Source organism: Bombus terrestris, chromosome 1, assembly GCF_910591885.1.
Source record: "Bombus terrestris chromosome 1, iyBomTerr1.2, whole genome shotgun sequence".
Taxonomy (NCBI): Eukaryota; Metazoa; Arthropoda; class Insecta; order Hymenoptera; family Apidae; genus Bombus; species Bombus terrestris.
In genome coordinates, this window is record NC_063269.1 from 8,666,463 (window position 1) to 8,681,878 (window position 15,416).

Below are 15,416 nucleotides of genomic sequence, written 5' to 3' on the forward strand. Positions count from 1 at the left end.
TGTGTTCTTGGTTGCGGTCCAGCTAGCGGATGAGGACTGGCTGACGCCTAGCCTTCTAGTGTGATGGTAAGCAAGTACACCCCACCAACAGGAACAACTTCTACAGCAACAACAGTTACCACCACCACCACCACCATTATCACCACTACCACAACTACCAACAACAACAAAATTTCCGTCACCATCGACGCCACCGCGACAGCAAAAGCAACAAAAATCATGCCGCTTCCGGCTTGATGAAACATAAAAGCAGAGGGCAGAAATTGCCAAACGTAGTTAACGATCGCTTTAATGAACAGAGCAAGGGGGAAAAAAAGTATGACAGGAAAAGGGGATGAATTCTTATCTATAAAAGCATTTCTTAAAGTAAACGATAAAAAAAGACAAAAAAATGTAAGGAGAGAATGACAAAAAAAAAAGAGAGTACTTCCAGATTCCCTTAAAATTTTCACGTCCAATATAACCGGCAACCTTTACGGGAAAGAAAACTAACTGGTACCGTCAACAAGTCGGAGGTATCCTCTCGTCCAGTCTGTAGGGTAATGTAGTGTCTCTCTCGGCTTGAATTAATAGATAGCGTTGCCGTCACGGTAGTGTCAAAAGCTTCAGTAATGAAACACGAATTCCGGGATACGCGGACCACCATGTGATCATCAAAGACAGTTTGTAGCGTAAACAACCAATATTTTGTGTGTTGTATCGTCCACAAAGGACTGATTACGGAAGAGACGAACGAGTTGACGCATGTTGAACAAGCTCGTGATTTGCACTTTCCGCCATTTAATCGACGCTAAACTCCTTTATCGACGATAAACTCCTAAAAAGAGAAAAAAAAAAAGAGCGAAAGAAAAGCGATAGAACGCCGCCAGTTATCGACCCGTAACCCGGATTCATTATTTTTGTAGTTTGGGCTTAACAGTGAAAATTAATAAGTCGAAAACGTAAAAAGAAACTGTAAACGCGTTACTCGGAGCGCAAACCAGCGACCGTCAAGTAATCGTGCTGTATAAATGATAAATAAAAGAAATCGATAAACACGTGCACACTCGTGAAGATTATATAAAGTAAATTTAACAGAAAAAAAAGTTATTATAAACGAAATTCAACAATTAGCTAGTTAGGTAGGTATGTTATAATAAAAAGTTACTCGAGGACGATTCGAAATTCGGCGGCAAGGCGGAAACAGACCTTCAGAAATTCAACGATTCCGCGTTCCTGAGGAACTGTTTAAACGTACAACCACTCGACTATCGTGAACCACGGAACTGAAAGATCCACGTGTCTTAATCCATTTTCCGCCACTGCGAGGACTTCTTCCTTCGGTTATTATATTTATTATCAGACTCGAGGCCAAAAGACAAATCATGCGCGAAGTCTTCGCAGAACAGTCGAAGAGCCGTTTTTATTATTCGACTTGATCCTTTTGACGCGGCACTTAGACAGTTGGATATTTTTATAAAAGATCAGCCGTATGCGCCGAGGGGTGTCGACCGATGCTGTTGGCGTGCCGATCTCGCGATTAAGATAAAACAAACGTAACACACGATACAATAAAAAAAAATGCAAGATAAAAGGATATGAAAGGATGGAAGGAAGCGACGATTGGACAAAGCGTCATCTAGCGATCGATCGATTCCAATCAATCGTGTCGGGTCTACCGTGGTTTTTAACTTATACCTTAGATTTTTATATAATACGAATACCATAGAACCAAAGGGAAAAATCTCGACTTTAAGACGCTTAAGCAATAAATCACTAAGCTTAGGAAAGCGAAGAAACAAACAGTTTATCCCTGCGTCTCTCTACTGTAACTCGCTCTCAGCTATTCAGCTTGTGAGCCACGAATTCGTAACAACGAAGGGGTACATAGATCGGAGAGAAGGGACACGACGCGAGTTTTAAGAAATCGATAAGAGAAAAAGAAAAAAAGAGAAAGAGAAATGATGGAATGAATCGGTAAATGGTCTGTCCGACGTCCCGAATTTCGACTTGGCCAATCTAACGAAACAAAAGAAATAAAAAAAAAAAACGAAATCGAAACAAGTGTAAGTAAGAAACAAGTGTAAGCATGCGTGGATACGCTCGCGCGTACGAACGAGAGAATGTTAGGAAGAGAGAACGAGGGTGAGCGAACGAGAGTCTGCGAATAATGAGAAATTATACAACAAGCGAGAGACGAGAAAAAAAGATTAAACAATTCGTAGATAGACACATTGCACAAACAGCACGAAAGTTAGATTAGAGATCCGTCGAGTTCCTTCCTCGCGAACGCGTATCCTGTCCTCCGATTGAATCTTTCAAAGGTTGTTCTCTCTTTGTGTAATTCCGTCGGAATCGGAAAACAAAATCCCTCAGCCTTTAAACCGTTGCTATATATGTATATAGTAGCGAACAAAGAAACGAGAGAAGAGATCGTTAGAAAAGAAAAGAAACAGGTTAGGGATTAAGAAAAAATGAACGCGAAGACCGACGACGGTTTAACAAGTATAACGAGGACGAAGTAATCCCATCTGATTTGCCTATCTATGATCCCCGCTTTAGACCTTCGTAACCTGTCCATACTTACTCCATGCTTCGTCTCTTTCAGTTTTAAGCACGATCCGATGCTTCCGTATCGTACTTCTTCTGTTTCGCCGTCGACCGTTCGAAATCACCCTTTGATAGACGCCTACTCTCTCTTTCTCTCCCTCTCCCTCTCTCTTTCTCTCTTGCTCTCTCTCTCTCTCTCTCCTTGCGCCCGTGTTTGTACGGTGTCTTTTTTTCTCAATAATGAAACTGTCTCATCATACGAGCGCGTCGTCGGGTGCAAAGCCATGAGTTTCGTTATGATACGATGAATCCCGTAGGATTTAGACGAGCGAACCGAATAACGGATAGAGAAACGAAAGAAATAGAGACGAGCAAAAAGAAGAAAAAGAAAAGAAAGAGGGGATAAAGGGGATGAGGAAGAATGGAAAACGGGCAAAGGAAAAGGAGAAAAATAGAGAAAGGGGGAAGAAAACGGGGAGAGAGATAAAGAGAGATGGACGACTTTGTTATTAATCAAAAGATAGACGACGGATCGTGCTTTAAACGAATCAAAAGCGTTCAACGTTTTCGAATCAAAAAACGCGACGATCAAAGAACGATACAGGGACGTTTGCGAGACGTTAGAATTGATGAGATCGCGAGAGCATCGAATACAAGAGAATGACGAAATCAAACCCGCTTGGGACAACGTAGCATTTAGGAAATATCAGTAAATTTACTAATTTCCCGAACGATTCGATACGTAGTACGTGGATATGGATATAAAAGGTGTGCCTTCAGTCCATCTCGCGGACCACAAATATTTCGTACCATTAATTCCTTGTAAACTAATATTGTTCTATTCGGCGAGAGAAAACGAGCAAACGTTTCTATGCCTGAAACATAAAACGTATGTAAGTATATAAATCTGACAACTACGCGTAATTCGATAATCTCTTAGTGTCTTCCCAGTACGAAAAGCATCTCGACAGAACTTCACAAATTTTACGTAGCACGATCATTTGTTAAAATTTATTACGATTTATAGATGTTCGATTTTATTATTGAAATTGTTAAATTAATTGAATTAGTTGACTAATTTTCATTTAAATTTGACTATCCGGTTAACTCGGATATTTCTTGACGTTTATTTTTCAAACGGCGAATCTTCGTCCGATTATTCATATTCCTATGTAGTTTTCAAATTGACACTCTGTATACTCTATACGAGATCAGTGGAATATATTCATTCGGATAAATTGTTTCGTGTCGATAAGTTAAGGCGAGAACTATACAGATGAATCAAAAATTTGTACAATGGAGAAATTTTTATCGTGTACTTAAAACATAAGGATTGTGGCCCAAGATTTAAAACCAACACCAAACATATTTCACTCTATGCCCGTCAATTGTTTTATAATTGATAAACACGAGAGAGGTAAGAGCCATTTGTAAAAAAAAAAGAAAAAGAAATTACACGAACATACAACGAAGTGATACAAAATTCAATAACACGTTATCGTGAAGCGCGGACGTGAATCATTGGCTATTCCAAACAGTAACGGAGTTCTGTTTCTCGACACAAACGTAATGAAATACACAGCCTAAAGGACACGGTACCGATCGCGAGGAAGAAACGAAAGAATTATAAATAAATATATACATACATATAAATACAAAAAAATATATTATATATATATATATATAAATAAATAAATACCAAAACGTGCAGCGACGACGAAAGCTGTTATTTTGAATCGTCGTAAGTGAAAAAAGAAAGCGCTGTGCGTGAGATAAAAAAAGAAATAGCTTTTAAGAGACGACATAAGGACATAAGTGAAACAAAATATCGTGTACATTATTAGTTAGGCGAACAAACAAGAAAAAAAATAAAAATATAGGTTATTTTTCTGAAAAGTGGAACGAGCGAGAGAAAAAGGGAAAAGGGCGGCGAATAAAATGGCAGGTAAGAGTTAGAATGTACGACGTAAATCGTAGCGTGAATTTAAGGGGCAGCGCGAGGCGTCGTATTGAAAGAAAGTCGATTAAAGGGGGGTGGGGGATGAAGGAGAAAATCAAATCATACGTCTGGTACACTCTACTCTTACGTCCTTCGGCCGTATAATCACTCCCCTTGCCAGAAAGTTCACTTCTCGACTCGATTCCACTTTCAACGGGAAGAAAGAGAGTGGTCCCCCACTCTTTTAAAGAATCAGCGGGGATCCTCGTCCTGTAAAAAGTATTTGAAGAATGACGCCTTAAGCATTAAGGCGTGTATAGAACTTACCGCTAGTCTCGAGTACGTTGTCTAGGTAATAAAGCGAATGAAGCTAGCCAAGTAAAAGGAGAAAAAATAAAGAAATACACGGCGCAGCGTCAAAGGGGAAACCAAATGTAGTATAAAGTGATAAGTAGATAATTAATGTAATTTAATTAGTAGAAGATACCACGGGGTTTTGGAAAGTAACGACCACGAAGCGAGAGTGGAATCGAGGAAAACCGTGTAAAGAAATTTAGGCAAAAAAGGGTGAGAATGATGCGAACAATACAGAAGGATGAGAGCAAGAGAGAATGGGAGAGAGAGAATGCACGCTAGAGTGATATGTCTAATAGAAAATGGTCAAATCCATTTATGGTACCTAAGTCATGTGCGTAATCACGCCCAGAAAAAGGAATACAAAATGACACGTACATTGACACTCGTACAGGTAAAACGCACGCACGCACGCACGCACAAACACACGTACACGTATGTAAATACACACGTACAAACAAAATCACATTCTCTACACGGCAGCGTACGTATAGAGAACGTAGCGGCGAGAAACTTAACAACAACTCTAGGCTTAGTAATCTAGTCTAGCTTGACGATCGCTAAGTTAACAAATAAGAAGAAGAAAAGAAACGTTCACGAAAAAAAAAAATGAATAGCGCAATAACTATATCCGCAAATCACATCGAGCACCGTTACACGACATATACACACACGCACACATAAATACTACACGTAAACGTAAAACACAACAAGGCATAAACACGGAAATAAAAATATATAGGAAACAAGCTGCGGCTGCTGCCTCCATCCTTCGTCCGTGTTCTCGAGACGCAAACTCTAGAATTTCTACAGCCCTGTAACGCGTCCGATATTTCGCAATTCTCGCCGTTTCAAGAATTTTTACCGTCGTGTCGTTTAAGCTTCAGCAAGCTGGCATACCAGCTGCCTAGCCGTTATCGAATCACGACATTCTCGCGTTACCACGACCCAGTTCCTTCTTTTTTTTTACCAACCTCCTCTCCTATTCTTCTTTCACACTTACTGGCATCTTCGACTTTCTTTCATTACTACGTATCACGTCTTTGTGACATTCTTTTGTCCCGACGTCCTTTCTTCTTCGTTTTGTCTTCTGGCTTCCTTGCCATCCTTCTGTGCCGAACGACCGAATCGCTCTACAAATGATTTCCTACACAGAAGGATTCCTCTCGTGGAGATTTACCAAATATGATAGCCGACAATCATTCAAGAAACATACACTTAGAGACTTGTACGTGTTCCTCTCATCGAGGACTAAGTGAAAATAATTAACCAAGTTCCAGTATGCTTTCACGCGACGTCTTACGAACAATGGACAGAGAGGATTATCGGCATCGGCGGCGAAGGAAAATAGGAAACGCCATCGCATCGGTTTTGTCGAACGCCCTGTTAATATTCTATGTATCGAATCACCACATCTTCGCTTTTAACAAATATACAACGAAACACTGTTTCAATGCGTCAAAAGCGTTACACGCGCATAAAGCACATATAAAACATATCACTGCGTTGTTTAGCAAAGTCCGTGAATCTTCGTTAGAAGTCGTAGAAAGAAACAACAGATGTAACGTTGTTGATAGATCCAGTGGCGTAAGTCGCAAGTATTGGCCGCTTAAAGCGGTTTTTGTTCTTGATGGAAGTGAAACGGTGAATGAAAATATGAAGTTTGTATGGTAGAGTTAGGAAATTTAAACAGAATGGTTGTTAAGTATCTCGTATTGTTTCGTAGACAACCTCTATAATTAAAATTGGTAACGTAGTTACATTCCTATATAAAATTCTTCGTTCTTGTACATGCTTCGTGAACAAAATGTTTTCATGATTGAAATTGATTTAACTATTTCGTATAGGAGAAATTTATTTTACGTAGAAGTTATCCTTTTACGCAATTTGTCAACCGTTCCTTCGACCATGCGCAGACAGACGGACTGCGTGTACCTATCTTACCGTCCTATAAAATAACATTGTTTAAGAGTAGTTACATTTGTTTAAAAATGTTACTCTGAGATGATACGCGCCAAATAAGATCACGGCATATACAGTAATTAAACGATCATGTAACGTTGTACATATATAGAGTCGTTTCGCATATGTAGCAAGAATCTAGAGAAATACGACGTAGAAAACTATAGATAACTACCAGATCTAGGTAACCGTACGATTTAGTCACAGCTATTGCTGATTCTTTGTAGCAGCCCGCAGTGGAATATTCGTCTGTCCTTTGTGTACAAAGAAGATTTTGTGTTTGTACAAATGAAAGAAAAAGAAAATTGGTGAACAAAATTGTGTATTTAACCGTTTGCGCTTGTTTAATGTTGTACAAATAATATCGCATCGGATTCTGAAACATCGTAAAAAGAGCGTAGAAGTCATGTTGGTAGATTAAACATAACATGAAAATATCGTCGTCGATAATTGTTAACCATGAAATACAACGCATGTAAGTAGGCCAAGCAGAGAAACGTAATACTTTAGTGAATGCACATAAACGCAAGAATTCCTGCTTTTATCGTCGATAACTTGGCTCTCCTTTCGTTCAAATTCATAGTAGGAAAAAAAATATAGAATGTTACGAGCGCAATGAAAATGATTCAAGTGTTTAACAAATGGATGACATGCACGGTTTTCTTTATTCACGGGGAAATAAAAACGTCAAACACCGGGAAATCTAATCTTGAACTTTCGAAAAGTTTATCCGCTTGAATTCAATCATCACCTGTAACGTCATCTTGTCAATCGGAAACTGGCAAAAGGGTAGGAAGGCAGCAGTCAAGCCACTCTAGAATATCGACGCAGAGTACCGTGAAAACAGTTTAGCGTTAACACAAGAATGTTTAACAGAAATTTGTAAGAGATGATGCACACAGCGAAAGAAAGCAAAAGTAGGAGCCGTAAGCGTAGTCACCGAGCATACCTTAAAATAACATATGTATATGATCATATAAATATATATATTACAAAAAAAAGACTACAAAAAACCAACACGCGCATCTATATGTGTATACATACATACGTCTATATGTATATGTATATATACACACACGTATAATACAAAAAAAAAATATGTATATTATATATACATACCAGATATAAATGTGTAAGAAGATAATAGCCGACAACTAGAGATTATATCGAGTATAAGCTTAGAAACGAGAACAGGAAAAGGGGGCGGAAGACGCGTCACCTGTTAACGCGTACTCCGCGACATACTGTGTTAAATACCCTTAGCCGTAAGGAAACTTCAAAACCATTGAAACGTATCTCGTGAAAGAAACAGACACGAGAGAAAATGTTGTGGCCAGCCTGCCGGACCCCCTGAGCCCCTAAAAATATGAATATGTAATACGTTTGCTGCATCGAATGAAAGGAACGCAACGATATTACGAGAGCGAAAGGAGAAGAAAAAAAAAAAGAGAGAAAGCGATCAAGCGCATGAGAAAGAAAATACGTGTATGTATCGGTTAGCAAGTGAGTGAATAAATGAACAAGAGTGAGCGTGTGTGAGAGAGAAAGTGTGAACGATAGAAATTCACGCGCCTCGACGGCAAAAAGACAAGTTCTTCGGAGAGACAAAAGTTTAATAATAAACGCTAATTACGATCACGTCCGATTCATACAGAGATTACGACGTTCCTTCATTGTTTCGTAGTGTTTCGTACGATCCGACGTGCGCGTCACGGGGTCCATTATTATATCGTATAAACCCCTTCCCACTCCCATTCCAACCCCCCAGCGCGGTATGCGGCATATCACTTACGACCGTACGCTAAGGAGTAAGGTGCCTTTTTTTCACTTCATCGTGTGTATGTATTTCGGGGTTAAAACAAGCGAACAAAATAAAGAAACCAAAAAAAAAGAAAATAAAAAGAAAACGCGAGTAAACAAAGGGGGGAAAATCCAACGTAAGATTTTATGTATCACGTGTAGAAACGGCACGACGGAGCTCAAGGGAAGGGGCATGTGACATCCATCCATCGTACGTCGTCCGACATACTTTCACGTCGCGAAGATCCCTTTCCAAAACTCTAATGCGAAGCGTTGAACGGCATTGTGAACAATGATGTAATCGAGAATTCGAAATGTATTTCCGCGATTCGATGAACGGCCCGCGGGGTCCCATGGCAGCCTCGTTGCATATACTTAAGCTTAGGAGATGTGCAGTCGCTGGACACAGCTCAAGGAGCAACAACCAGGCAAAACCTTGTATAATGTACTTACATGTAATTTCTAACGACGTGACAGAGATGATACGTGATAACGTATCAGGTGCGCGTGCGCGAATACAGGCCAATACACACATACACATATATGTACACGCATATACCTATAAAATAGTAAAATACACGTACACGTGAAACAGATAGACACATAGGAATGGATGATACAAACGTACACTTTATACACGAATCACACAGGTGACATTACTTAAAAAAAGAAAAGAAAAAAAATAGATGCACACGTGCACGTGCACATAGAGAAAAATGATGGAAGATACCTCCAAAAGACAATTTTCACAGGATATAACAATGGAAACGCGAGACGCCCTGGGACGTGCGTGAAAAAAAAAACGTGTATGATATTATGTATACATAATATAGCATATAAAGTATATTATAAATAATGATGAATATAAATAAAAAATATATATATAAATACTATGAAGAAGTAAACAAAGTATAAATATGAAGGAAGTATATAAACGAGAATATAGGATAAAACACGCTTAGGCTTAAGAGTATAAGATATTATTATGATGATATATGGTTGGTTTATAATGTAAAATATATTATAGAAAATGTATATTGTTATTTTTATTCCTGATTAACCCCAAAATACCGCATATCCGTATAACTTTTTAATATATAAAATTTTATATTACCTAACAACAATTTACCAAACAAGTAGAAATCTCCATTTAAACCTTTTACACAGTTTTATAGATTTTCTTAGACTTCTACCAATGTGTTTACTCAATTTTTCGCCTTTATCTAATTACTTACATAAATGAATTCCACAATATCTTAATCTTCCTACGTCATTTGCTAAGAGAGGTTCAACGTCAAATGATAAACGAGAATGAAAAATGAATTATACCTTTAACTACCTTCATGATTTTATTCTGTATGTTTGCATACCTTCATGAACTTTCATAATCAAGATTTTCTCAACGATTGTGAATATGTAATAATATATTGTTCGTTGATAGAAATCCATATTAGATACGACAAGCTTATTCGGACACTAAGAGCATTGTAGATTAAATGTAGATTATGTGAACGACACGAACAAGTACAATGACTAGAAGATTAACGATATAACCAAAGCATAAGTTCTGTCTGACGTTATCAAACATATCATCCCAGAGAATGGTATGTATAGTTTACGGTTTTCCTTTCGCGTATCACGACAATTGAGATCTCTTTCAACAAGTCATTAATGGTTGCTAATAAAAGTTATATTCGTGCAAAGAAGAAATTAACAAGAGGTAAGAGAAAATATATAATATCTTTCTTATTTTGACTTTATTCTGAGATTAATACGTCTAACTTTTTATTATTATAAATACTTTCACGATGCTAAATAATATTGATTCATTTTGTGTCTGATATTGTGTAATAAAAAATACTAATAAATATTACATATATGTGATATTTAACTACATGACCTCTAAACTCTAGCAACTATTAACTTTAATTAGCATCAAACTAGTTATTTTTGTATCCAATATCCCTCCCAAATATACGTTACGTATATACATTATAGTGCAGAATGTTTTATATAACAGACACAGAATATACATAAAAGTTTCGCTGTGTGTTCAAAATACTTTCGTAAACCAGTGTATATGTCTCCTTATGTAGTATCTAAGCATTTAATAAGTATTATTAAATATATATCAAATGCACGACACAAAGTGTTACATCGTACAAGGATGCGACAGAACGTTAATTAAAACGGAATCATCCTCTGGCATTCGCTATTATAATCATATTTAGATATTCGGAACACTCAAAGTGACTGTACGGTTTTACTGTCACCGGAATAACGACATTTTGAAATAGAAACGACGCGCCGGTGAATTCGGATCGCGGATGAAGAAACACCGGTGTAATTAGTGTTGCCGTTGCCAGCGTCACGCGGGCGCATCATCACAAAATTGAAAACGAACGAACAAACCGATGGCCCGTCGCCGTGATGGGAGAGATGTGCCAAGAGACGGGAATATCCACGCGAATCGACTGTCTCGATGCTGGTTCACTCATACGCGGTTGTTTGGCCGTGAACGTACATGAAATCCTCTGTTTGGATACACGGTATGGATATAGGCACGTTTAATTGCGAGATAGGGGTGCGGTGCTCGGTTATGTTAGCGAAACTGACGAACACACGGACATGACAACCGAGAAAGTTTGAACTTCCTGTCCTTGGACGTGCGCTACGCTACGCTTCGGTTTAATTTCTAAAGTGTTGCGTTATTTTTAAAGATAAGGACTCCAAGTGGAAAGCCTGTTTGACTAATATACATATAGCGATTCAGGAAAGTATTTGAATACCTAACATAGAAAACTTTCGAATTTCATTATGCTATAATGAGATTATCGTAATTATGTTATGACACGATGTATGTGTGACATATGTATATAACACGATGTAATTTAATCACAAATTGAAAAGAAATTTGCAGTTATTTTATTGTTGTGTATAGTAAAATATTATGACATGATGATTTCTAAAACCTAATGTACAGTAACAAAATTGGTATTCATAATTCGTCGAACTTTGCACAACCATTTTGTTATTTAAAGATCTCTTCCTTCTCAGATAGTTTAATCTTCTGAATTATAAGTCAAATAAAAGAAATTCTTTTTCAACTAACACAAAGACTGTTCATCGTACTTTTCGTACAATTTTATAGGGCATCTTCTATTATGATTATCTCTGACATTTCCTTTCCGTCACGTGTTTGTATTGTGTAAGCATTATGACACGTTATGAAATCAAAGTAGGTACCATTTGATCATCATCGATAATGCACGCTTCTGCTTCTAATAGCTTTGAAACTTTCACCATTAAACCGACGACTAAAGAAAAACAAAATTGATCAATTTTATATTATGGCCCAAATACTTTCGAAGGATAATACACGAAATAGATTTGTAAATTTCGAGCAAAGAAGCTATCGAATTTCCGGTATCTTCGGAAACGATAACATTTGTACTTAGTTAGAAGCAACTAACTTGTACAAGCTGTACGTTATGCATAATGAGCACGCTCTCGCAAATTGTTAGATGGATAGCTATATACTCATAGGAAGTGCGTTCACCTATACAGGTAAATGTACGGGTCTGTATATATCGAATACCCAACGGACGGCAGAACGTACAAGAGAATAGCGTAGTATAAAGCATAAACTACAATTAGCGGTAATCCGCGTGACACGGGCATGGCACCCTTTGCGCATATTAAAGCATTAGCTACCGAGTCATACGAGCGAACCGTACATCATTTCGGGACGTGGCCACGTCTGCCAGTAAAATCGTTAAATTTACGAAGAAACACGACTGACCCGATACTGACTGAATATTAGTATTACGGATGGCGATGTACGTTTCGGTATTCCGCGCGGACAGTGGAGCTGCCACTAGCGGCATCGATATCGCGTCGCACGCGATGAAAATGTACGCTTTTCTAACACCACCGAAAAAAAAGAACCCGGTTACCGAGATAAATTACAAATGAAATTCGATGAGAAAGCTCTTTTTGGTATAGACGCCGTAGAGTGGAAAGTAATTGGTAATTTTGGTTTTAATCTTATCTCGCGTTCGACGAAGGATTAACGGCTTTGCGTCGAACTGTAAGACCGGTTTCATACGGCGATACGCGTACGTATCGTAATACACATATACGTAGCGTATTTTTATAAACTTGGAAAATTCCAACAATTTACAGAAAGAATTTATATGAAAGCCCAGTTAGAATACTTACGGAATGAGATTAGCCAAATTGTTAAAAAGATTCGTGTAAGTCAAAAATTGCAAAATTGCAAAATACAACTAAATTGGCGTACGTGAAAAGCTTGTAGCGAAAATCTGCCTAATGTAGAATGGTGGGATTCTGTTTTGTTAGCAAGAAGATATCCGAACAAAGACGAGCCCATTATTGTTGAAAGTTTCACTATCTGAAATTTTGCAGAACATCCCACGCAAATATGGTCACCAGGTACACACTATCTATTTTTTAGAGAACGCTTATTTCATATTTTTGGCTAACTCTTTGAAATCAAATATATATGCCCGCATATTGAATGAAAAGGGAGCGCAAGAAATTACGTAGGCAAAATAGGCGTGAGGCATTTAAAGAACAAGAAAAAATACTTGACCCTCCTCTAGAGCTGAAATTACGAATTTCGAATCTTATACGTATTAGGTACACAAGCTGTATAAGATCCTACGAAAATAGAAGCACACATCCGATAACAAACAGCTAAAAGATTAAACACGAAGATGCTAACGCAGCTCGAAAATTTACTGCTGATCAGTGATGGGACAAAAAGACAAGAAAAATTAAAGAGGATACCACGATTTGTGTACATGTAGCAGTTTACAGAATACGTAGTCTTTTAAATAACGCTTCAAAGAAATTCAAAGTGGAAATAAATCGCAAAACAGTGTTGTGTAATACTCTTATGAGACGCAATATTGTTGTTGTTGATGAAGAAGCCAAAGAATTAAATAAATATAAACGATTAATGATGTATCGTGCCCAGCGAGAAAAAGATATTATAAAAGACAGGGTCGGAAATGATACGCCGAATAAACGCGTTCTGGTATGAAAAAGTAGTAATACGCAATATCATTTTGAAAAAATTGAACTCAAAGTTTGCCTAAGTGAAAAAAGTGCTCGGAAATACTTTAATAAACACGAAGCGCAAGAGTACTGGGATTTAGCCTTAGCTTAGCATAGAATATTAATAATGAATACATATGGATATTAAAAGGACATTTTTGCTACGACATTTGCCAGGACCTTATTAACTTTTAATTACTTTATTAACATTTTTTTACAATTTAATCAATTTCCTTAGAAAGTAGTTCTTTCTATTTTATTAGAATCATTTTCTTTAATACATTTTCTTCTTCTATTTTCAATGATAAAATTTTAACAAGATCTTGCAATAAACTTAATTCAAACGTAATTAACTGCGACGCTTTCACAACAAACTAATGAACTTCGAGTGTCATAAGTACAATAATCGATACCGTGGTCGTAGAATATCTTGCGCGAAAGATATTTCTATTAATTGCAAAAAACGAGCAGCTTTCAACCGAAGTTACCAATCCTCTTTATACAGTTCCAGCCAGGTAAGCTTTCTTAAGGCTATTTAAAGAGGTTTAATCAATGTATTTCTCAGTGAAGGTAACTCGATTCCTTCCAGTATTTGTCCACACTGAATCCGCAGTTTTTGTAAAATTCCCGCTCGATAGCAGCCTAAAACAACAGTTACGAGTTTCAATTTCTTCGTTTCAATTAACAGAAAAGTTTAGAACAACAGTTTCGAATGAAACAAATGTGGTTCCTAGAATTGGCCTCATCGGTCACCAAGGAAGCGTGGAACAGCATAGTTCCCTCTACCATTCTCATTTGCGGTTGTCGGTCCACTGCTATTCGACTATCCTCCACAGCTGTTTTCATCCCCTATACCCTCATACATTTCGTTGTAACAAGTTTACATGATACTGTAAGTCTTATTGAACTCGTTCAATACTTAACATGATTTAACGCTATATATTTTAAAATATACCGACACCTTTCTACTTCCTTTCCAAATGTTATGAAACTAAAATTGGGTAGATCAAAATTGTTAAAAATTCCATTGAATTTCCTCATTAGCTTGTTACTCTATTAGGAACAATACTTTTTAGAATTCTATTTACATATATTTTTTTCTTGTCAAATAAATTATTAATCGTCCGTCAAGTTCTATCCATCGTATTCCACTCTATCTAATGAACAGTAAATTAATTAATTCACTAAAATTATTGAAATAAGATAAGGAAGAATAACAAAAAAAATAAAATCATGAAAAATTTACTATGATGGCAATTTAATACGAACATTACAAACGTAACAAAAGTTCTATTATCAATTGAATGTTATTTGTACATCACATTAATAAATCAAATGTTTAGAAACTTTCTGCTTCAAAAAGATATATAATTTTCATAAATTTTCATATTAATAACCATATGCGCGGAGATATAATGTAGAAATTATTGATAACTACAGTGAGGTAAATGTCTAAAGTAACAAATTTTTCAGAACCATCACATATGCTATTTTGTGGATTTGCATCACTAGTTTCATGTAAAGTTGGTATCGTAACTTTGCGTGGGTTGTATCTAGATTCATTACGCGCGAGTGACCTCTTAGGAATTTCTATCATACTCTGCAGCAACAGATGTCCAGTGTCTAAAGTCTAAAGAGCTGGTTTCAGAAGTTTACGTAAAACATTTGTCTCTTTCACAAGATTCATATATTGTAATAATTATCACATATTGCGTTATTAACAATTTATTAATAAAGCCCATTAAATTAA

The 15,416-nt window shown here is 37.1% G+C and overlaps 1 protein-coding gene and 1 pseudogene across 6 annotated transcripts in view; both read left to right on the forward strand.

Moving 5' to 3' along the window:
• The window catches only part of LOC100643794 (nucleolysin TIAR), a 580,836-nt gene extending 571,217 nt beyond the window's left edge, over positions 1-9,619 (forward strand). For 5 of the 6 annotated variants that reach the window (XR_007223602.1, XR_007223608.1, XR_007223606.1 and 2 more), the window contains one exon: positions 23-9,619. Coding sequence is in view for 2 of the 6 variants with exons in the window: in XM_048404762.1 (XP_048260719.1) it covers positions 23-64 (42 nt within the window). In the remaining 4 variants the exon portion in view is untranslated. The other variant, XM_048404767.1, reaches the window with a different exon arrangement.
• Positions 9,620-13,109: 3,490 nt separating this feature from the next.
• Positions 13,110-14,255, forward strand: LOC100650590 (annotated as a pseudogene).
• Positions 14,256-15,416: the final 1,161 nt, after the last annotated feature.